The sequence below is a fragment of the Polypterus senegalus genome, chromosome 3 (assembly GCF_016835505.1).
Source record: "Polypterus senegalus isolate Bchr_013 chromosome 3, ASM1683550v1, whole genome shotgun sequence".
Classification (NCBI taxonomy): domain Eukaryota; kingdom Metazoa; phylum Chordata; class Cladistia; order Polypteriformes; family Polypteridae; genus Polypterus; species Polypterus senegalus.
In genome coordinates this window covers 277,803,917-277,827,490 of record NC_053156.1, presented here as the reverse complement: position 1 = coordinate 277,827,490, position 23,574 = coordinate 277,803,917, and the positions used below count along the sequence as shown (strand labels likewise).

General features: G+C 37.3%; 1 protein-coding gene and 1 long non-coding RNA gene across 3 annotated transcripts in view; both read left to right on the top strand.

Moving 5' to 3' along the window:
• LOC120526210 overlaps nucleotides 1-15,477 on the top strand; it is a 46,857-nt gene extending 31,380 nt beyond the window's left edge. For both annotated transcript variants that reach the window (XM_039749250.1, XM_039749249.1), the window contains one exon: nucleotides 15,327-15,477. In XM_039749250.1, coding sequence (XP_039605184.1) covers nucleotides 15,327-15,469 — 143 coding nt within the window. In that variant the 3' untranslated portion in view covers nucleotides 15,470-15,477. The remainder of the gene's footprint in view (nucleotides 1-15,326) is intronic.
• Nucleotides 15,478-18,609: 3,132 nt separating this feature from the next.
• Nucleotides 18,610-21,293, top strand: LOC120526209. The gene is made up of 2 exons (XR_005633100.1): nucleotides 18,610-18,706; nucleotides 20,555-21,293. It is a non-coding gene; the product is annotated as an uncharacterized LOC120526209 (long non-coding RNA).
• Nucleotides 21,294-23,574: the final 2,281 nt, after the last annotated feature.

The window sequence follows — 23,574 nt, the reverse complement described above, 5'->3', positions numbered from 1 at the left end:
GAAGCTAAAGCCTCTTAGGAAGGACTTCTTAAGTTGTAGACCTGCCTCTCCCCTTCATCTGTTGTTCAGGAGCTGTCTCCAAGTTCAAAAAGTAATTCTCATTAAGCGCTGATAATTCCAGAAATAACTATTTAACAAAATTTTAGCAAATAAACATGCTTTTTGCATATTTGTGCTTATACCTGGATAACTGATGTGTGGATTTTGCTGCATTAGTGATATGAGTTTTTTTTTTAGATTCTTTTCTCTATGAACTTTTTTCACATTGCTTGCCATTTTATGCCATTTGGCACTTTGGCTTTTATTAAATCATACAGTTCTTTCTCTCCATTTCTTGGCCACTACTACAGAGTACATGGGTTAAGTAACATACAGTGTAAATAAAGATACATTTTTTGAGACTTTATTGTAGTTAAGAGTACTTAGTCTGTATAAAGTAGAATGCTAACTAAATATGACAATAAGCAGAGGTTTTATTAATTAAAACTAAATTTAAAATTTTCAGAGTCTGTGAAATAATAAGTGAATGTACAAATATACTGTATACTGCTCATTTCAGCAGTAACATAAACTGGATGAAAAAACATAAATAGCATTCAAAAAATACACTAAAGTTTATGAGAATAATTACCAGGATAATAGAATAAGTAACTTTGTTTATTGCCATAACACTTAATTCATTATTGTTTTAAATGACCCTTTAAGGCCTTTGGGATATAAATACCATTTGTGACAAAACAAAATAAATAAAATGGCTATTGTGAAATAATCGCATGCAAAAGTACAGTGATATGTACAGTGTACATAATGCATAATTAAATAAAATTAATCTAATAATAATGAAAAGCCATCAAATTATTATGAAATGCAAAGTTATTATTTTATTATTATTGCAGGTTTTATTTTTGTTAAAGATCGTTTTATTTCACAATGCAAGTTTTCCGAATGGCTCTTTTAATGCCCACACTATTTATTTCCCAATGCCTCTTATTTTAATGATGACTTCATCACATGTCAATCAACACAAAGACCACCCAACCTTTCCTGTTGCTATTGATTAATCTTTTCCCTGACTATAGGCAGTAGGCTCACAATGGTCCTTTAGCGTTACTGGCAAACAAGCAGAGGTAGTTGAAAGCTGGGATGGTTAGTTTGAATAGAAACAGAACATTTAACACCTGACGCTATTCTTGAAACAAATTGGCAAAATAATGCTCAGACAGAGATGTGCTTTTCAAATTGAGGACGTTAATGAAGGAGTTGTTAGTAGTTTACGACTGAGTGTGTTAAACCTTTGAGTCAGCCCTGGGCCTGATGTGCTTTCCTTACCATTCAGGATGGATTGTTGTTAAAAGGGACTGGGCCTGTCATACTTCCACACTAAGAAAAGCTGTCTAAGACCCATGAGTGACATCAAAGGGTGGTAAAGTGCTGAGAACGTGCCTGCCAGTCTGTGTTTTGGCCTGGCATCAGCCATCAACTGAACAAGCTTGTACAGAATTTCAGGACATGCATAAGAAAGAACAAAACACAACAAACCATTAAAACCAACCGGCTACCCTGGCAGAACTTGTCAAAGACGTGGTGCAGATCTATTTTCATTAAAAGGCTAAAACTACCTACTAGTAGTGGAGTATCACTCTAGGTATGTAGAGATTGCTCATCTGAGTGCCTGAAAATCTACCAATGTCATATTATTTTTAATGTCTATTTTTTCTCATCATGGCATACCTGAAATTTTAGTCACAGATGACAGACCACAATTTTCTGGACTAGACTTATATATAGATTTAACTATGTGACTAGTAGCCCAAACATTCCTCAAAGTAAAGGTGAAGCAGAGTGAGCAATAAAAACCATAAAAAATCTGTCATCCACATACAGTATAGCACAGCTTGCCTATATACTGTATCTACACTTCTTCACAATGGGTACAGTCCTGCTCAGCTGCTTATAGGAAGACAACTCCATATTACTGTATCCAGTACTCCCATAATAGTTGAACCTTTCAGTTCTTGATTCATTCACAGTTGCTTTGTGAGAAATGGAAAAGAGGATAGCAGATATTCATAACTTTAACAAAGGCACAAAGTTAGAAAGTAGCCAACTAGAAGTGAAGTCTGGTTGACTGATTCTAACATACACAGAACAGTGGTTTAAGAACATTTGACCACACTTTCATATTTGGTTGATGTGCCTCATGAAACAATACTCCACAATCACTGTTACTTGATCCATATGCAGCCATCTACTACAGAAAACAAGGATGTCACTCAAGAACAAACTGAGGTGCCAACACTTTTGTTTTTCACGGCATCACCATTGCCAGAAAATAATGTTATATCAAACCAGACTTCAACACCAAGAACCAGATTTGGGAGAAGTAAAGTTAAACCTAAGAAACTGGACTTATAAGGACAAATAAAATAAGTGAGAATAAACTGAAATTCTATAATTGAGGTTAAATATTGTTTAAGGAAAAGTGTTTAATTCATTGTAATAGTTTTTATTTTTGTTTTATACTGTTGAGTGTTAGAGGTGTAACGTACGCTGTGAGAGGAGGAATGCTGGGAATTGGAAGAGAGGGAGAGTAGGGCAGAGCGAGAAGGTCTTTGGCTGTAAGACTGTGTTTGTTAAATAAAAGTTACCAAGTTCTCACAGCAGAGTGTCAAACTCACTTATACACATTGACATAACTTGGGAGCAGATACTGTCATCTTTAAGATGCTCTCTCAGGCTCTCAATATAGGCAGTGCTGCCTGGAAGATGTTCTATAATTGGATCAATATAAATATTGGTGCTTTTCATGAATTCATCTTCCTCATGATTTGCTTTCCATCTGACTGGTGTATGTGACAGAGCACCTGCAATCCACAGACTTTTCCCTGGGACATGAACAATTGAATAAGAGTACCTCATCAGTCTCATCCCAGAGCACTGAGTTCTTGGTGGAAGAGTATCCAATGCATGAGTTCCAAGAAGGCTCAGGAGAGGCGTATAATCAGCTTTCATCATATTGTGTTTCCCAATTGTAGTCTCTGAATCTCTTGCATGCCAATGTTAGGCCCAGTGCTTCTTTCTCCACCTGTGCATATATCATTGTTTAGTTTGTGTTAGCAAATATGATGCATATGCCACAGGCTTCCACTCCACTGCCCACCTCTACAGAAGGACTGCTCTTATTGCAAAAGATGAAGCATCTGTCTCTCAATGGTTTGTCCTTTTCTGCCAAGTGTGTAATAAATTTTCCAAGCTAATTTACTAAGTCTAGAAATTCCTTAGCTCATGGACATTAGAAGGCTCTTGCATTTTAAGCATAGCATCTGTTTTGCTAGGGTCTGGTTTAATCCTATCAGCTGAGATTATATGATTTAAAACCTGCACCTCTTTTTTGTTCAAACATTACTAAATACTACTAAAAGTGATACGTGCTTTCTGGATTTTCTTTAATATTGTGTGCAGCCGTGCACCACGGTCTTCTTGTGTTTTCCCCAAATGAGCACATCATCCGTATGGCTATGTGACTCCTTCCAGTGACATCTGAGACCATGTGATATTGAAAGTCCTGATGTGCAGAAGCAATGCCAAATGGAAGGCGATTAAAATAATACTTCCTAAAAGGGGTTATGAATGCTGTGAACTTGGCTGACTCTTTAGTCAGGGGAATGTGGAAGAAATTTACCAGCACTCCCTCAGGGTGCCCTGTTTTCCCCATGTAATGGAGGCAATAAAACACAGGCAGGAGAAAGCATCAGTTAATGTACTTTATTATCTAACTCTTGCAAGAGGAAACCTATACAGGAGCACAAGCACCTTATTAGCAAGTGTTACAAGGGAGAGGTGTCTGTTGTGCTATATTTATACCCTTAATAATAAAAAGAATAATCATAATAATACATTTTATTTATATAGCACTTTTTCCGTGCTCAAGACGCTCAAGGCACTTCATTGATTAGATCACAAGTCCAAGGAATTCATTACATAATCAGAAAACCTTTAACATGATTGGTTACATCCACTTGCTAAAGAAACCTGGCAGAACATTGATTAATAATATTCCTTAGATAATAATTTTCCTATAAAGAACGGCATCAGTTCAGCACACAGCTCCAAGAGGATAGCCCTTGGAATTCCAAATGGACTTAGAAGCCAGTCATGATCATTATTTATAAATACATTGTCTCTTCTAATTCTTGTAATTGCAGTGTCTTCTAACCATGCTAAAGCAGTCATGGTAGCTGAAAAAGTTTGGTCAGTCCATGCACTATTAACTTGTTACAAAATGATTACAATCAAGTGCCTTAAATTTGTAAACAATATGCAATTAATTTCACTGGAAAGGGGTGTGTGGCGCTCCAGAATTCTCTGTCATTTTTAAGAAATTAACCAGATTTTTTTCATAATATAAAACCCTATTCTAATAAAGGGTACATTTTAAAATGGTAAAATGCTATATAGAACTGTGGAATTTTTATGTTCTTTCTGTGTCTGCATGAGTTTTCCACCTACATCCCAGGTTGGATGGCAATTCCATATTGATGTCAGTGTGATCTTGAGTGTGGGTATGTATGTCAGTGGGCTCTACAATAAACTGGCACCCTGTCCAAAGCTGCTTCTTGCATTGCCCCTAATGCGGCTGGGATTGTCTCGGGTCAATAATAATTCTGAACTGGATTAAGTGGGTTTCAGAATAACTATAAATTTGAATAAATACTTTGTATTTTCAGCAGTGCAATATATTTACAAAAGTATTTGAATTGATTGATTTAATATATAGCACAATTAAATAAAAAATAGTTGCATATCTGTACATTTTTAACAATACTGTGATAAAAAGAGGTTAGAAAAATACAGTATAAGGTATAAGAGATAAAGAATGATATAAAGAAAAGCGAAAAGGCAAGTGAAAAGCTGTGGTGGGAGCTGCAAGAGCTGTGACAGGATAATAAAGACTCAGAGAAACGCGTTCCTGTATATATTCGCTTTGAGTCGGCCTTTAAAGGTCTGCTGGATAAAATAGAGGGGCACATTCAGGAAAATGCGTCTAAACTAAGCACACTTGCCGATCAGCTGGAGGATGTTAAGCAGACATTCACGTCTCGAATTGAAACAGCCAAATATCTAGCATCCACCACTGATGGAAAAGCAACAGCTGCCAATTCCGAATGCAAAAACCTCAGAGACAGACTTGCTGCTCTGGAAGATGGAAGCAGAAGGAATAATATTAGAATCGAAGGTCTACCTGAGAATCATGAAAGTCCAAACCCAGTGAAATTCGCAGCTGAATTATTCTCTAAAATAATTGGAGAGGACTTTAAATTAGATATCGAGATAGCAGCAGCTTATCACATACACAGATCAAACACCTTTAAACCTAAGTCTTTTATTATCCGCTTCGAGAGGTTACTACATAAGCTAGATGAGATGGCATTCCTTAGACACAAGCAAGATATTATATATGAAAATAACCACATTTGTATTTTCCCTGATTTCTCTCCCGCAACAGCTGGCAAAAGTGCAGCCTTCTATAACATTAAACAGCGGTTACGGCAATCCGATATCAAATACAGCCTCTAGTTTCCTTCCAAACTGAAAGTGGATGTGCAAGACCAATACTACATCTTCTCCAGCAAGGAGGAAGCAGAAAAAGAAATAAGAAAGCTGATCCCGACACTATTTTGAAACACAATAGTGAGTTGCATCCTGTTATGGCATGGCAAGGATATATAACTTGCTGTCAGATCCACTTGTAATGATATGGGTATTATACGGGTATTATAATTATACATCCTTTTCATTACTCGGACGCTTTCTGTTTATGTTTTAATTACAGTTATAGACGTTTGTGTGTGGAAGAAATTAACTTTTTTTTTTTTTTACTACCCTAAATGAGACTGTTTAACATCATACCCTTGGTTTATTGTTATTGTTATTATTGCATTAAGACAGTGGTTCTCAACCTGTGTGGTGAGGGCCCCCCTAGGGATGCGCGAAGTAACAAAAAGGGGGACGCGAAGATGTGAAAAAAAGAAAACAAGAATCAAAAATATAAAGTAAAACATCTGTTGAAACCAAAATAAATTAACTTAAACTACATTCTAATACTAGAACAATAAATATAGAGTTAGATAAATGTCGATAAAAGTTAAGTAGGTATAATAAAATATGCATCTACATTTCAAAAAAATGTTAGGGGAGGTGCGATTAAAACTGTTATGAAAACTCGGGTCACAAATACTTAAAGGTTGAGAAACACTGCATTAAGACTTACTATGCTTATCCTGGACCACTTTCTAACACCATTCCCTGGGTTTATTATCTTAATACTTTAAGATTGCTGAAGATTATATTTATGCTTATACTTTGTTAATGATTATATTTTAGGCATATAGTATTTAGACTATATTGGCAATAGATATCTCTACTTTTAATCCTAAAGTGCCGCTGCGTGGGGACTTGTTTTGCTTTGGACGTGCTCTGTCTCTAGGTATGTCAGAGGACCGAGACTTTGCAAAGTGGGGTCCAGCCAAACGTGGGGAGGCAAAATGGGGGGGTGGGGGGATAAGAGGAAGAGAGAAAGAGAGCAGGTTATATCTAATCTATTCTTTCAATCCTTATAATTCTAACTACCAATGTGACAATAGTCTGCATGGCAATAACTCTCGGGGAAATAGGAAATAAAGGTTAAAGCTGTTTCACTTCCAGTTAAGACTATAAAATGACATCAAAAATTCAGAATCAATGTCTCCATGATGGGAGAGTTAACTTTGTGAGCTGGAATGTTAAAGGCCTGAATCACGAATTAAAGAGAAAGAAAGTACCCTCTCACCTAACAGGTTTAATCGCTAAAATAGTATTTTTACAGGAGACCCACTTACTAAGCAAGGATCAGTTCTGGCTGCAAAAGGACTGGACTGGCCAAATGTTCCATTCTAGCTTTACAAAGAAAACTAGAGGTGTGGGAATTCTCATACATAGAACAGTCTCATTTTTAGCATCAGATGTAGTATCTGATCCTGAAGGGAGATATGTGATAGTCATGGGCAACTTATTTAACTGTAAAATGATTCTGATAAATGTTTATGCACCTAATATTGATGACAAGGAATTCATACAAAATGCATTTGCATCCATTCCCAATGTGAACACTCATAAAATTATAATGGCTGAGGACTTTAATTGTGTTTTAAATCCACTCTTAGATAGGACTTCTCTCACATGGGGGTGACATCTAACACTACAAAGACAATTACACAGTTTGTAACTGACCACAACTTATAAGACCCCTGGAGGTTTCTAAACCCAAACTCAAGAACATATTCTTTCTACTCACCAGTACAGCATTGCTAGTCAAGAATAGATTATTTCTTTTTAGATAATAATTTCTTGCCTACAATTAAATCTTGCAAGTATGATACTATTGTTATTTCTGACCATGCAGCTCTGATCTTGGAGCTAAAGATGGCATCTTAACCCATCTTCTATTAGCAGGCGAGAACTGTACAGAATTTATTTCCAAACAAATCAATTTCTTCCTAGAGACAAATACATCCTCAGAGGTGTCTGCAGGAATACTCAGGGAAACTCTAAAGGTCTTCTTAAGAGGACAGATTATTTCATATCTCTCCCACAGGAATAAATTAGAAACCAAGAAAGTATCAGAGGTAAAAAGCGAAATTACTAGAATAGATGAAGGACATGCCAGACTTCCAAGCAAGGCTCTACATAGGAAAAGGCAGGCTCTGCATTCAGAACTCAACCTCTTGACAACTAAAGAAACTGAACAACTAATTTATACATCCAGACATTATTACTATGATCACGGAGAGAAGGCTAATAAGCTTTTAGCTCAACAAATCTACAAGCAAGAAGTTCGCAATGCAATCCCAGTAAACACCAACACGAACAGAGACGAAATCATTAACCATAAAAATATAATGCAAACATTTAGAGAGCATTAATCATTAATCAAGCATTAATCATCGTCTTTCCTAAAAAAAATAAGGACTTATTACAATGTGCATCATACAGACCAATTTCTCTTCTGAATAATGATACTAAGATACTCTCAAAAATCATAGCTAGAAGGATGGAGAAAGTGCTACCTTCGGTAATATCACAAGATCAAATTGGATTTATCAAGGGTCAACACTTATCTTCCAATCTTCGAAGTCTGTTTAATGTAATATACTCACCAACAAAGTCAAACACCCCAGAAATATTATTATCTTTGGATGCAGAAAAAGCATTTGGCATGATTGAATGAAAATACCTTTTCACTACATTAGAGAAATTTGGGTATCGCCCGAACATTTGTGCATGGATCAAACTACTGTATATCAATCCAGAAGCTTCAGTTTGTATTAACAATATTTGTTCACACTACTTTAAAACTAGAACGTTGTACCAGACAAGGATGCCCCTTGTCACCACTGCTATTTGCAATCGCCATTGAACCACTGGCGGTTCACTGTTGAAATGCTGATCAGATAAATTATCAAAAAAGGACTGGAACAGAAAATTTCTCTCTATGCAGATGATATGGTACTGTATATATCAGACCCACAAAATTCTGTGCCTGCAGTCTTAACAGCACTTATAGAATTTCAAAAGATCTCTGGTCTCAGAATTAATCTGAATAAAAGTGTACTCTTTCCAGTGAATTCTCAAGCATATAATATTAGATTAGACACCCTACCTTTTACCTTTTGCAGATCAGTTTAAATGCCTAGGGGTTAACATCACAAGTAAACACAAAACTCTTTATCAACAAAATTTCACCGTCTGTATGGAACAAATTAAGCAAGACTTGCATAGATGGTCAACCCTTCATCTCACTCTAGCTGGAAAAATTAACATTGTTAAGATGAATATTCTTTCTACCCTTCTTTTTTTATTTCAAAACATTCCAATATACATTAATAAATCATTTTCTAAGCAATTAGATTCAACAATAACCTAATTTATTTGGAACTCAAAACATCCACGTATCCAAAGAGTGACCCTACAAAGACCTAAGGCAGAAGGTGGCATGGCTCTACCTAACTTTCAGTTTTATTACTGGGCAGCAAACATACAAGCTATAAAAACCTGGACACAAATAGAAGAACATACACAGACTTGGTCCGCAATAGAAGTGAAATCCTGCAGTACTTCTTTATATTCCCTGCTTTGTGCCCCAATAAATGCAAGTTATCTGCAATATACTAATAACCCAATTGTGCTTCACTCACTCAGAATATGGAACCAGTGTAGAAAGCATTTTAAGATGGGGAAGCTTTTATCTGTTGTACCTCTGCAAGAGAACCACCTCTTTCAACCCTCGCAAGCATATGCAGTTTTTAATATCTGGAAAAGATTTGGGATTAAATTGCTTAGAGATCTTTATATAGACAACATTTTTGCATCCTATGAACAATTATATTCCAAATTTAACATTCCAGCTACAGATTTTTTTTCAAAACCTGGCAGGATTTAATCAGTAACCTTTTACAATAAGCTCTTAAAGCACAGAGGAAGCAATTATTTCCTCATTTCTTTTTTCTCTCCATTCATCTCTATTGGCTTATCAAACTCATCAATTTAGGTATGTTTACAAGCCTTAAACTTTACCCCATTGGCCATGCTCTTTCTCTCAGGGGTGGGGGTTGACTAGTTTTTCAATCTCAATCCTATTTTTTGTAAACATTGATCGATTTGTATAGAATGAATACAATAAGATTATTAAAAAAAAGAAAAGAAAAATACAGTATTTTGTATAATATATTATCAATATTAATATATTAGCTAAAAGTCTTTAAAACATGTGTAGGATATTTTCAGATTTTATTTAAAAAATAACTACACTTTTGTTCTATAGTATCATAATGCATCTCAGACTAAGAGTAGTTTTATGCTGTAAGTTATTTAACAGTATTTACAATTTGTAGGGTTGTCTATTGTTGTCTGATGTCTGCACCCTCTACTCATCTGTTAACTACTAGGCACATATGATCTACACTAAAACACAAGTAAATACTAAATGTATAATTCTGAAGCACAATTCCAACAGTAGAAGAAACTCTGAATCACTAACTGTCTATTCACTCAAAATATTCTAAATGAGAAGGAAAATTTTGTTTATTCATACTTTCATTATGATGAACATCTGTTGCACTTTCAAGATGGAGTTTTAAAAAACTGCATCACAATAAAATACTGAACTCACACTCAAAATATTACAAACATCCATCCATCCATTATCCAACCCATTATATCCTAACTACAGGGTTATGGGGTCTGCTGGAGTAAATCCCAGCCAACACAGGGCACAAGGCAGGAAACAAACCCCGGGCAGGGCACCAGCCCACCACAGATATTACAAACATTATAAAAGAAAATATCTGTTTTATTACAGTTAAATCACAAGAGTACAGATACAGTATGTTACTAAATTCCATTAAACTGTGCTATTTAATTGATTCATTTATACTAAAATCCACAATACTGTTTCTGAAACACTTCACTATAAGAATATATAGAACATATTCATTTATAAGTACTTTTCACAGTAACATGACCCTCTGTGTTGTAAAATAACAATGATTGTGAGAAAATGAGCTTCAGTAGAACTTAACACAGACTGGTGGGGCTGTAGAAGATGCAGATATTTTATAAATCTCTCCATTTATTTATCCTGCTTTATCCAGTTTAAGGTCAATAGAGACTTTTCAAGATGCATCAGATGACAGATAAGAAACAACCCTGGGATGGGACATCAGGCTATTGCAGAGCACAGACACATTAGATATATTAGAACAATTTTGCCAAGAACAGGCCATTTAATCCACCAAAGATTGCCACTCCTATCTACTTTATTCCTCTAAAATAACATGGAGTGGAGTTTTGAAGGTCCCTAAAATCCTACTGTCCTTCACATTACTTGTGTCTATTGCTTTCTGTAAGAAGAAAACATCAGATTAAATGAGATTAGATTAGAAAAAAATAAAACTTTATTAATCCCAATGGGAAATTGAAATGCATACAGCAGCAGAAACATATAAAACAACTTTACAGACTCACGGAACATATAATACATCTAATCAATCAATCAATTGATAAACAAACAAAAAAAAACATCAAAGGCCTGAGTCTCCTTAGCAAGTCCAGTCTGCTCTGGCATTTCTTGTCCAGTGCCACTGTGTTGTCAGACCAGTCCATTTTGTTGTTTATGTGCACCTCCAGGTACTTGTAGCACTGCACTACTTCCATGTCCTCCTCTGAGTGGTGACTGGTCTCAGAGGCTTTTTGGCATGTTGGAAGTCCATCACCAGTTTTGTTTTGATCATGTTGTGTTGCAGGTTGTTGTCCCTGCACCACAAGACAAGTCCTTTGGAAACTTTGTTGTACTCTGACTCATCTCAATTATTAATGCAGCCCATAATGAATGAGTCATTTGAAAATTTCGGTAGATGACAAGCACTGACATTCTGCTGTGTAGAGGAGGGAGGAAACCATAGTATCCAGAGGAAACCCACACAGATATGGGGAGAAGATGCAAACTCCAAACACAGAGGGAGGACCCGGGAAGCGAACTCGGGTCTCCTAACTGCGAGGCAGCAGCGCTACCCACTGAGCCACCATGCCTTCCTGCCTTAATATGACATACCTAAATCATCAGTGGTGCAGTCAATTGGGTTTAGAAGTCACAGAATTAGTTCAATGGAAATCACATGCCGTGGGGTTTCAATGAATTATAGTTCAAATGCTCCTGTAGCTGGAAGGTCCAACATGTGGTGTGTCAGTATGGCGGTCTAGCCTACACAATGAAGACAAAAGAAACAGGATTGAAAAAAACAAGTTGAGGAATGGTACCAAGAATATGTCAAAGTGACTGAATATCTTTGGAGTCCAGTTAATCAGTTATTATGAAATAGAAAGAGAATAGCAGAGCAAATCTGCAGACAGCAGGCCATCCAAAATAATGGAGTGATTGTGCAAGAAGAAGACAAGTGAGTGAGGCTGTCAAGAGGCCAATTCAAAAGGAGTTACAAGCTACAAATGGCCCAGATTGGAGAGTCTGCTTAGACAACAACAGAGTTTGTTAATGGCAGAGTGGAAAAGGGAAAATGACACACATGCCATCTCAGGTTCTGATTTCCAGAAGGTACATGGGAGAATCTGACATCAGCTGAATGAAGGCTCTGTGGTCTGATGAGACCAAAATTGACCTTTATGGCCATCAGATTAAATGTCATGTTTGAACACTGCATAATAACAAAAACACATCATACCCATTGTGGACTATGGAGGTGCCAACATCAGGCTGTGGAGATGTAGGCCCTAGAAGACTTGTGGGGATAAAATGAATGCAACAAAATGCAGGAAATTCTGGAAGAAAACCTAATGCAGTGAAAGAAACATGTGTCTTACTAGAAGATTTCTTTTCCACGAAGACAACAACCCCAAGCTCAAAGCCAAACCTTCACAGGAATTTCAAAACATTAATGTTCACGTCCAGGGGGCTATTCCACAAAGCGTGCTTCATAAATAAGCCTTTCTTAAATTGAGATGCTGGACTTACCTGAGCCAGTTTCGCTTTCATCAAAGAGGATTAGGGCAAGTCATGTTTACTAACTGAGGCAACTAAGGGTCATGTCTTAGGCTGGTCCATACCAGGCTAAACATGAAGGACTGAGAGTTCATGAAGTTCCCATTCGATGACAACTTTGAAGGAAGGTTTTTTTTTTTTCTTTATTTCTTTTTATAATAGTGCTCATCTAATGTTGTGGAATTCTAGCTTAAAATAAAATTACATGTTAATAAAATGATAAAACATTATAACCTAAACTATCAATTGAAAATGAGTCATATTTAAACTATGCCTTTCATTACCACCTTGTCTGTCAGTGAGAGGGTTTTTTTAGTATATAAAATGTTGCTGCATTCTTACTCAGTTATTTAAATTAATGTGATGTTTGTTGCAAAGTGGAAAAACACTGAAAGCTCTAGTAGTTATTGAAAAAAAATCACAAGAATTAATAGAATATCACATTTAAATTATTCTACCATTCAGCCCTATCACCTTTTTGTCAGCAAGAGACAAAAAAGAAAAGATACAGTAATAAAAAAGGCAAAAAAGGTATCTACAATGTTAAGATAATCAGTTTTATAAAGTCTCAATTCTAAGTCAGTAAACTTCTAACACTAATGTAATGCTGAGATGTCTAATATATAAACAATGGTGCACTTAACAAACCTTCAAAGATCAATGCCATATTTGAGCTTGAGTACAAAAAAGGATGAGAAAGAAACCTCCTCATCACTTGTGATACCAGTCATGAAAGTGCTGTACATTGTAAAAAAATAAAGAGTAACGATTGTTAATAGAGTCAATTGCGTATGTCAATAATTAAATGCTTTTGACTTCTTTATTATTTCATAAAAGTCCAAGTTATATTTTTCCCATTAGTAAAATATTAAAATTACAAAATGTTCTGTAACTGAGGTAATGCCAGTAAAACAGGAGCACACTTTCTGAAAATGTTTTAAGTCTGGCTGGGTGCTCTTGATGATGATTTTCATCCTGATGTTTGAGGTTACTTTCAATGCATGAAATGTCAGTTTGTTGGGATAATACACGAAACATCTTTTCTTTAAAAGGCCTATGAATGGGGAAGCTCTGATAGTCTGTAACAAACAGATAAAGGACAGCACAGACCCCTTGGCATTTCCTGGACTGCAGAATTGCAAAAAACTCAATTATTTGAAGACAGACATTATGAAGTCATCTCACCAGAGCTATACCTAACTACTGTGCAGGCCATTTGCATTAATTTGACTCTTTTTGGCAAGTTTATGTAAAATGTATTTAGCCAAAGTTGTATTAGTGCCACTAGATGATGTTATTTAAACTTCCCTAATGTCACAGGCTCAACAGACTGCACTTGTGTGCGAGTAATAGCACCGCCAAGATATTTAGAGACCAAATATGTAAAATACAAATCACTCATTCAATCATTTCACATGTCATTGGCGTGAAAGTCCAGTCGTCTAATCTGGTTTTCTGGTGAGGGCAAACTAAACAGCAGCAGTGACATCGGGGCATCGCTACAGTGGCAGAAGGTGCAGCTTTCTATGATTGTTAAATGTGCAACATGTGTTTGTATATAAATATATATTTAAGGAATTCTGAAGTATGTTCTTATACCATATATAATTTTCAGTTGACTGCACTTAATATTGCTACCGATATGTTTTTTGAATACAAATAATGTAATTAATGTTTAGTTATGTAATAAACAAATTCTGAACTGATTGCTCTGTTAACAGTTCCCTCGTGACCTCTCTGTCTTTCTTAATAGAAGACACACTTCCTTTTCATGTTATTATTGATCAGCTATTATTTCTTGATCAACTGTTCTGCTATTTTATGACAAAAAATGAAAATACTGATCAAATGAAAACTGAACTAAACTGCTACTGTATAGGAAAAAAATAATTTACAATGTTGTGGGAGAAGAAAGAAATGCACTTTATTTTGAAAAAGAGTTCATTAGAATTACATTTTAATTGCAGATGTTGATTATTGTAGGAATGGAAGTAAATGTGAAACAAAGATACTGCAGGCTTAAAGTATGGTAGAAATGTGGTCCTTAGGAGACTGAGGTTGGGAATTTCAATCTTTGTGCTAATGTTCAAGGGAGACTACAAATATTTGTTGAATGATCGATTTTCAAATCTTTTCCATTTTCATTTCACTTGTTGACTTAGCTAGAGCTCAAGAACATTAGGCAGCAGGCACCAAAAAACCTCAGGCTGATAACCAATCCTTGTCTGGTTACACCCAAACACCCACCTACTCTAATGCTGGGCCACTTTAGAACTTCTATACCCACTTTGGTCAACGAGAGTAAATATGGAAGAGCAAGAGGAGAGCATGTTAGTGAGAATCGAGTCAAAGGTCTGGAAAATGCATGCAGGCACTAAACACCACACACCATTAAAAATGTAGATTGTCTTTTTCAAAAGTGTGTCTCTCTCGTGCATAAGTTTGGAATTTTTTTTTTCTTCAAAAACATTTAATAACAATAATCAAAGTGAAGCAATGTTCAGAAATTACAGCAGACACTTGTCACTTGTTTGTGGCGCATGGAATAAGTGCTGCTGAAGACAGAACATGTTTACAGCATTTTTTGCAAAATGCTTTTTATTTTCTAAATTCATTTCCAGAGTTTGGCTGAATAAACTTCACTCAGAATTGAGCTTATTTCAGATGTTTGAATATTCAGATGTAAATGACATTCCATACAGCTTATAAACTAAAACTTTCCTTTTTTTTACTCCAGGGACACATCCTGATTCTCATTCATCCACAAGTATATTATGGATTACTTTAGGTGTATCTGCACTGATCATTTTTGGGATCGGTATATTACAGTTTTTCTCGATTGGTTTGGCTCATTTCTTGAAACAGAAATTACATTCTTAAAACTATAAGATCATTTGGCCAAACAGTCTTACAGTTCTGCGCAACATTACAGCTCACTAGCAAAAGGTCATATCTTTCCCAAAACTGTTCATACATGCTTCAAAATAGATTCCTTTCCCATATAAAGAGTCAGTACCATCAAAATGTCAAAGATCTTTCTCAATTGCGTTGGCTCATTTGCATTCACTTAGTGCGTTTTTCCAAAATAACCTGGATGGTTTAGCACAACACCATGGATCACCTGCAAAAGCTCGTATCTCTCCCAAAATAGTTTACCCATGTGTCAAAACTAAATTCCTTTCCCATTTAAATAGTTAGTGCCCCCAAAATGCATCGTCCCTTTGGCATCGTGTAAGCACTGCAAGTCAAAATGCCTAGATGTTTTGTCACTATGGCAGAGGTCTAGCCAACAGAATACAATTATGTATAAAACTGAAAAAAAAAGGATTTTACAGTAAGAGCAGCCTCCAAAGTTTGACATCAGACACACTGCACTCCTACTTCCAAGGAAATTGTAATCATTTTTATTGACACACATAAAGTAACTTCCATACATTAGAGTACATAAAAATGTATACAGTATTCTGTACATGTACGAAATATAAACACAAACAAAAACAAGAAAAATTATATCTAGCCTACAGTAGGGCTTACAGTAAATAAAGTTTCACAACTAAGGTAACTTTCACTGGTTGTTGTCGTCACCGTCCCTCTCCTGGCCACCATCCTCATCCTCCTGGCCATCCACGCTGCTCTCTGTTTGGCCATAGATTCTCATCCACATCGCAGCGGATATTTTCCCTTGCGATGCAGCGAGGAAGAAACGCGCAATGTCTCAACCATCCCCTACACTGATCCCCTGTAATGTCCTCACATGCAGCATCCATTGCATGGAGCAGGGATCTCTGGTCTTGAGCCTGATGTTCATAGACTTTCCACCTCCAAGCGGAAAAAAATTCCTCAATGGGATTAAGGAAAGGAGAGTATGGTGGTAGTAGCTCCATGAGCATCCTTGGATGGGTGGTGAACCAGGCCCTGATGAGCGCCCACGGTGGAAATTTACATTGTCCCACACGATCACATAGTGTGGTAGGTGAGGCCCTTCGAGACCTCTCTCATTTTCTGGGACCAGATGTGTATAAAGACGGTCCAAGAAAATGAGGAGCTTTGAGTGTTATATGGGCCTAAACTGGGGATGTGTGTGGCCACACCATTCTCAGATATGGCAGCACACATTGTTAAATTGCCCCTCGCTGGCCTGGGACATCCACCGTGGCCCGCTGACCAATGATGTTACGCCACGTCTGCGGCCCTTGGCCAGGTTGAAACCCAGCCTCATCGACAAATACAAGGATGTGAGATGTTTCATTCCCTTCCAATGCCATTATTCTCTACAATAGAGTAAAAAATCAAATCAGTCATATAGAGGAGTCATACACAACAGAAATAGAAAATTACATGGGATTGTTCTATGTTCTCCTCCACAAGTTCAATATAGCCTGCTACTGGCCACTACTCCAGTGGTTCCAAACCTGGGGTACAGGCCTATGCAGAGGCACTGCAGGGAGTATTTGACACAAAGAGGGAGAAACACTGTTGCAGTTTTAGGCAAAATGCTGTAGTCAGATAAAGCTGGATTCTAAAGGTAAAGAGGATACTGAAAACCAAACAAATTGGGAACCACTGCTTACTGTAATGTTACTATAATAGACAACCAATAACTGACTTACATGCACATACTGGTACCGCAGCTCTTTCACTCTGTCAGAATTCCTCTCAAATGGTACCCTGTAAATCTGCTTCATGGTCATCTGATGCTTCTTCAATACCGGTCTATTGTGGAGATGCTGATAGAGTTGACATTTTGGAATATGGCATTGTCTTGAAGGATTGCATCACGGATCTGTCTCAAAGTGAGAGCATTATTTGCAATCACCATGTTACAGATCTCTTGTTCTTGTTGTTCATTGAGAAGTTTTCTTCTGCCACCCATGTGAGGTTGTCGTCCAATCCTAGACGTAGAAGTCAAAGGACAACACTGTATGACAATTCGTAATGTATGCCGTATTTGTTACAGAATGAGTTACTGTACTGTAACATCATATTGCAACATCACATTGAGGTAATATATTACAGTACTGTAGGCCTACACACACACACACGGAATGAAGAGTTTATACATGTCTTGCTTTACAGTATGCACAGTACTGTATACTGTAATGACTCCATCATTGACTGAGTACATACCTGTTTTCCCTGCGAAAGGTTTGGATGATGGAGGAGACAGTAGAGCGAGGCACATTAGGCTGCACTCGGCCCAGCCTCTGCCATTGTCAGGCGATGGTTAACCACATGGTCTACAATTGTGGCCCGAATCTCATCCGGGACAGCATGGTGTCTTCGTGCTCCTCGGCCTCTTCCCCCTATTCCACCACCACGCATCCTCACTCCTCCTCCTCCGCCTCTTCTTCTTCTTCCTCTTCCTCCTCCTCCTCCTCCTCCTCCTCCTCCTCCTCCTCTTCTTCTTCTTCCTCCTCCTCCTCCTTCTCGAGCAGGAGGTTGCCCTTCTTGATTTACTTGGTGAGGTACCTCCATGTTCAAATGGTACTGGCCCTAGCCAAGCTCTATATATACACGTTTGGCAGCATTCACAACAATAGACAGCACCTGTCAGGTAACTAAACAAACTGTTTGGTTGGTCATCTGAGATGTGGGAAACTCCTCCTTCGTTGGTCAAGTTCTAATTTCACCTGATTGTCAATTACTGTCATGAATTTATCAAATGTTCCAAGAAATTCATATATGGTGTTCATGGTATTATGTTCTTGACTAATTTTGACAATTGAACAGACTATTGTGCATATGATGACTTACACGATGAAATCATGCTGACATGTTTTGGAGAGAACAACCATTAGACTGAGAATCAACTAATCAGTTTAGATCAGCAAGATCTATTTATTTGGAAAATGTGCTAAATGTGGGCTTATTGTGCTAACTGCAGGCTACTTGTACTTAACCATTTGCAAAGATGCACTGAGACACTTGAGACATGTACTAAGGCATTTGCAATTTGATGAAATCAATGAGAAATGCCATTCTGTTGTGAACATTTGCAAGGTGGTTTGGAGATCTGTCCATGTTATTTTGAGAATGTCATCTCGGTTTCAAGAAATGAGCCAAACCAATCGAGAAAAACTGTAATAGGGAAGCGCTACTGTGCAGGATCAAAGAAAGGTAAGCATGTTCCTTATCCTGTAAATTCTTTATCTATCTATCTATCTATCTATCTATCTATCTATCTATCTATCTATCTATCTATCTATCTATCTATCTATCTATCTATCTATTATGTAGTGCCTTTCACTCTATCTATCTATCTATCTATCTATCTATCTATCTATCTATCTATCTATCTATCTATCTATTGATTTATGATTTTGTAGAAACACGCCTTGTTCATTGCATCCAGGATAAGAAGAAAGAATTTTTGGATGAAATCTAAGTGTCAAAAATGACGAACATCTTCAGCTTTTATTTAACTTCTTTAAAATATAAATGACTGTTTTTGGAAGTAACACTAAAAAATCCGAAGGCAACTCTTACCTAATGTGTTCCTTTTCCAGTAATTGTTTAAATGTTTTTTTTTTTTTGCAGATGACCAAAATACAGAAACTGCTCCTTTGATTAGCACAAATCGAGCAAATTCAATGGACAGTGGGTTTTCCACTCCTTTTATATTATTACTTTTTCTGACTTTGTCCTAATTGAAAAACACACAAAAATATAAAAATATTTACATATTCTGCTTATGTTGCAAAAAAAATGCTATGATATTTAGGGTAACAGAGCTTCTATCACTGTTGCCTTACAGATCTGAAGTCTAAGGTTCAAATTCTGGCTCAAACCTTGACTTTGTGAATCTTGTGTTTTCTCTCCATGTCTATATGATATTATTCTGGGCACTTTAGTTTTATTATTTTTTTTTTTTTACCATATCCCAAGAAAATGAGTGTTAGTTTATTTTAACTGACAACTCTGAATTGAAAATGGGAGAAGTTTAGTGCCCCCTCTCCAGGGGTGGTTTCTGTGTTGAGGCTGCCAGGATAAGCTCTGGCCCCTTTGTAATGTCCTGAACAATTCTGTTATGATTGTTTAGAAGCACATTCTATATTTACATATTACTATTTTAAGAGGACTATTCTCTTCTACTACATCACAGCTGACTGCCCATGTTTAGCTATCATTGTGTTACTGATGACACAGCAGGCTCCATAAAATTCAAAAGACTGTCAGCATCAGCCTGCTGTTGCCATTTATTTATGTGGATAAACAGTGATTTTCTCTAGACACGTTCTCCAGTCCTTATAGAGATGTGTATCCTGTCCAGGGAGGGCTCTGTGGTGTAGTTCAGAACACATCCTGGACACGTCAACCACATCAGTGCAACATCCTCCAGCATCTACCTTCCACTTACAGTAGCTGAGAGTTGCATTTCCAAGGAAAGAATCACAACACTTTGCATTGAAAAATTGAAAAAAAAAAATTAATCATTTTTGATAATTTTGCCCTTTCTTAGTTGTGTTTTCTGCTTAAATGATCTTTCAGAATATTTGTTATTCTTCTAACAAAACAAATTCAATTTATTATACAAAATTACACTAAATGAACAATGATATAGAAATGCTTTAGTCACACTCACCACGTGAAATCATGAGAGCCACACAAACCTAAACATACAGTAAAATATGTTTCAAAACTTAGTGAATACTTCATGACAACATGCTGAAAAGAATCCCAGGTCTTCACATCTGACACTTTGATGCTGCTCATTTTTTATATTTTTTTATTTTAGTAACTTTATATGGAGATGAAACATCAGCCTTAGTTCTGAATTAATTTAATTCTTAGCATGGGCTGTGGACAAAATGTCTGAATTAGTGGGTTATAAATTAATGGATTTGTTGGATGAGGGGAAATCAATGGCTGGAATAATATTTCATAATGTTTCGCACATGGTTATGTTCAAACAAATTGTTTAATTATTAATCATTTTTAGTAAATGTTCTGTTACTTTCTTTTCAGATGTTCGACTAAATATGTGAGAAAGCTGTTCCTCCTGAACACAGAGATCATGAGCCACACTGAGCCATCTCCACTCGCTTCCTTAACATGATGTCATTGGATAAAGCTTCTAGTTACTTTTCCTACATAACATAAATTGTCTTAAAACTTTAGGCTTAATCTTGATTATACCAATGATTTGACAATATCTGACTTACCTGTATTTGTGATGATGTACCAAATCAAATTCAAATTTAGCTGGATTTGATACAGAAGGGGAACAGGACACCTATTGGTAACTCTCAGAACAAATGCTGAAGTAAAGAAGCAAATTCTACCGGTTTGACCATCGACATTGGAATAAAATACAAGTAGAAATAAGAAATTACAATAGCTTGCCAACATTTCAGCACTCATGCTAGTGGTATCACCAACAAAAAGATATCATGCTTGACCTGGAGATTGCAGCGGCCCTAGAAATAACAGTGTTCATTTTTTTTCTCCTTCAGGGGCCTATGGATTGTCCATAAACCCACAATCTCAAAAACTAGAGTTAAAGAAACCTGAAACCGAGCAGCGTTATTTATAAGGTTAAAAGTATGGCAGCGTAAAGGAAGGGCACTTACAATTTATGTGCTGAAGGCGCTGCCACAGGAACACGGGGCTATTTAGCAGATGAGCGCTGTGAGGCACGATGTGTCTGGGCACACACACCGGTGCCCTCGCAACCTGCCCAGCGCAGGCGGTTTAAGGTGCGGAGCACCTGAAAAAAAAAGCCAGCATTTGCTTTCATAACCAAGGTTGAGTCAGAGATGGGGATCCTGTACAGTATTGTAAATAAATGAGATTTACCAACTAATATGCGTGAGCTCTGCATATCCGTTAGTCGTCTAGGGGGGGCTTAAGTACGCGCAACCGGCAGGGGTGCGATTTTAAATAGAAAAGTTGCCCATGGCGGGTCATGGCGTGTGGCATGTACTTGCCAGCGCCTATCTGGATTGGCTGGGTAGACGGCAGAGGCAGATTGGTTGGATAATCTTGCCGGTGATATTTCAGGAGTTGCTGTCCAATAGGGGTCATCAGTGGACCTGAAGGTGACGTAGGATTAAGCACTGCTGTGAAATTGAAGGAGCAGTTGTGAATTTTTAACGGCTTTGTAAATATTCTTTTTGTACATATATTTATATATCTCCTGGTGGTGTTAAGTGAAGGGGCTCAGGGCTTTTCCACTTTCGTTAACATAGAAAGTGGGATGGGGATTGATTAGAATATGTTGTGCTGTTGTTAAAATATTTGAGTTTAGTTAATCAATTTAACATTAAAATAGGCATTGTTTTTAAATTAAGAAAAGGAGCTATTAACATTTCCTTTTGAAGTCCCCACTGCCGGCCACAGTGTTATCTATTGTCTTCCTTTCTGAGTTTTTTTGCCATTGTGGTAGCCAGCATCGACACAGACAGACAGACATTGTTCTAAGTCCACCACACATGGCTTATCTATACTAATAAAACGCAAAGCTCTCACTGACTGACTGACTGACTCACTCACTCATCACTAATTCTCCAACTTCCCGTGTAGGTAGAAGGCTCAGATTTGGCAGGCTCACTCCTTACAGCTTACTTACAGAAGTTAAGCAGGTTTCATTTTGAAATTCTACGCGTAATGGTCATAACTGACTCCTACTTAAGTACATATATATATACGGCCATAGCCTGCAGCTCAGTCGCCGTGTGAGGTGGAGTTGCATCCCCCATCACCATGCCTCCCACGTAGTTGGCTGCTTGCCTATATTGTGTCCCCCATACTCATACATCCCACGTAATTGAGTGCCTGCCCATATAAGGCCGTCCTTCAGCAGCAATCCAATAGACACGCTGCCGCTAAATATTCGCAGGCAAATCAAAAAGTTAATATCGGGAATGCCTGTTAAACACCTTAGATTCACAAGTAGCGATTTGGGTGGTGAGATGTCTATTGAGGTGATCACTGTAATATTTATATGTCATTGAAATGTATTATTATCAGGCATGGTTTGGCACAAACTCAGCGAAAGTGCGAGAGAAACTTTTAAGTGCCGGGTCTTAGCTAACATTAAATATTGGACATTGCAAGATTGCACGAGATAGCACCAGCACAGCTGAGAACCTTCGATGCATGTACTCCGAGCGGCTCACGTGAACTGACTGTGAACGTAGTACACAGACAACAAGCAAGAACTCCAAAGAGCGCTGAACAAAAAACGCATTACACAATTGAGAAGGCAGCAAAAGAATATGAAGCGAATGACGCATACAAGCATATTCATAAGTGCAGCTACTGCGGAAACAAAGCACACGGTGGAAAAAGTCAATGTCCAGCTAAAGGAAGACAATGCAAAAAATGTGGTAAATTGAACAACTTCGCTATAGTTTGCAGGACTGGAAAAGGTAAACCCGTACATGCAGTGTGTGATGTCTCAGATAAAGAGGAAGACGAGCTGTTTATTGATGGAGTAAGAAAGGAACAACCCTCTGAAGCTGAACAAGCCTTTGTAGACTTATCAATAGGAAAGCACGGTGTAAAGCTTAAGTTTACATTAAGTTCATAGACACACTGCCGCTAAATATTCACAGGCAAATCCACAACTTAATGCCGGGAATGCCTGTTAAACACCTTAGATTCACAAGTACCGATTTGGGTAGTGAACACTTCGATGAATGAAACCTCTTATCTTTACAACGGTTGACAAACATGGAATGTAACTTGAAAACAACACATCCTCCAAATACGAACCTGATTGAAAGAAATAATGATAATCAAATCCTTGATGACAGCAACACTCATAACAGTCACAAAACAATTACATTGACAAGCATGTTACGTTATTCTTAAAGTGTTTCCTTTTCTTTTTCATAACGTCTTTAACACACTACTTCTCCGCTGCGAAGTGGGTATTTTGCTAGTTTACAATATTTACAATAAAGTGTCCCGCACACAATCCAGTGCCACTGCACCACACACCCTTAGTCCAGGCCTCTTAAGTTCCTTTCCTCTCTTCACCG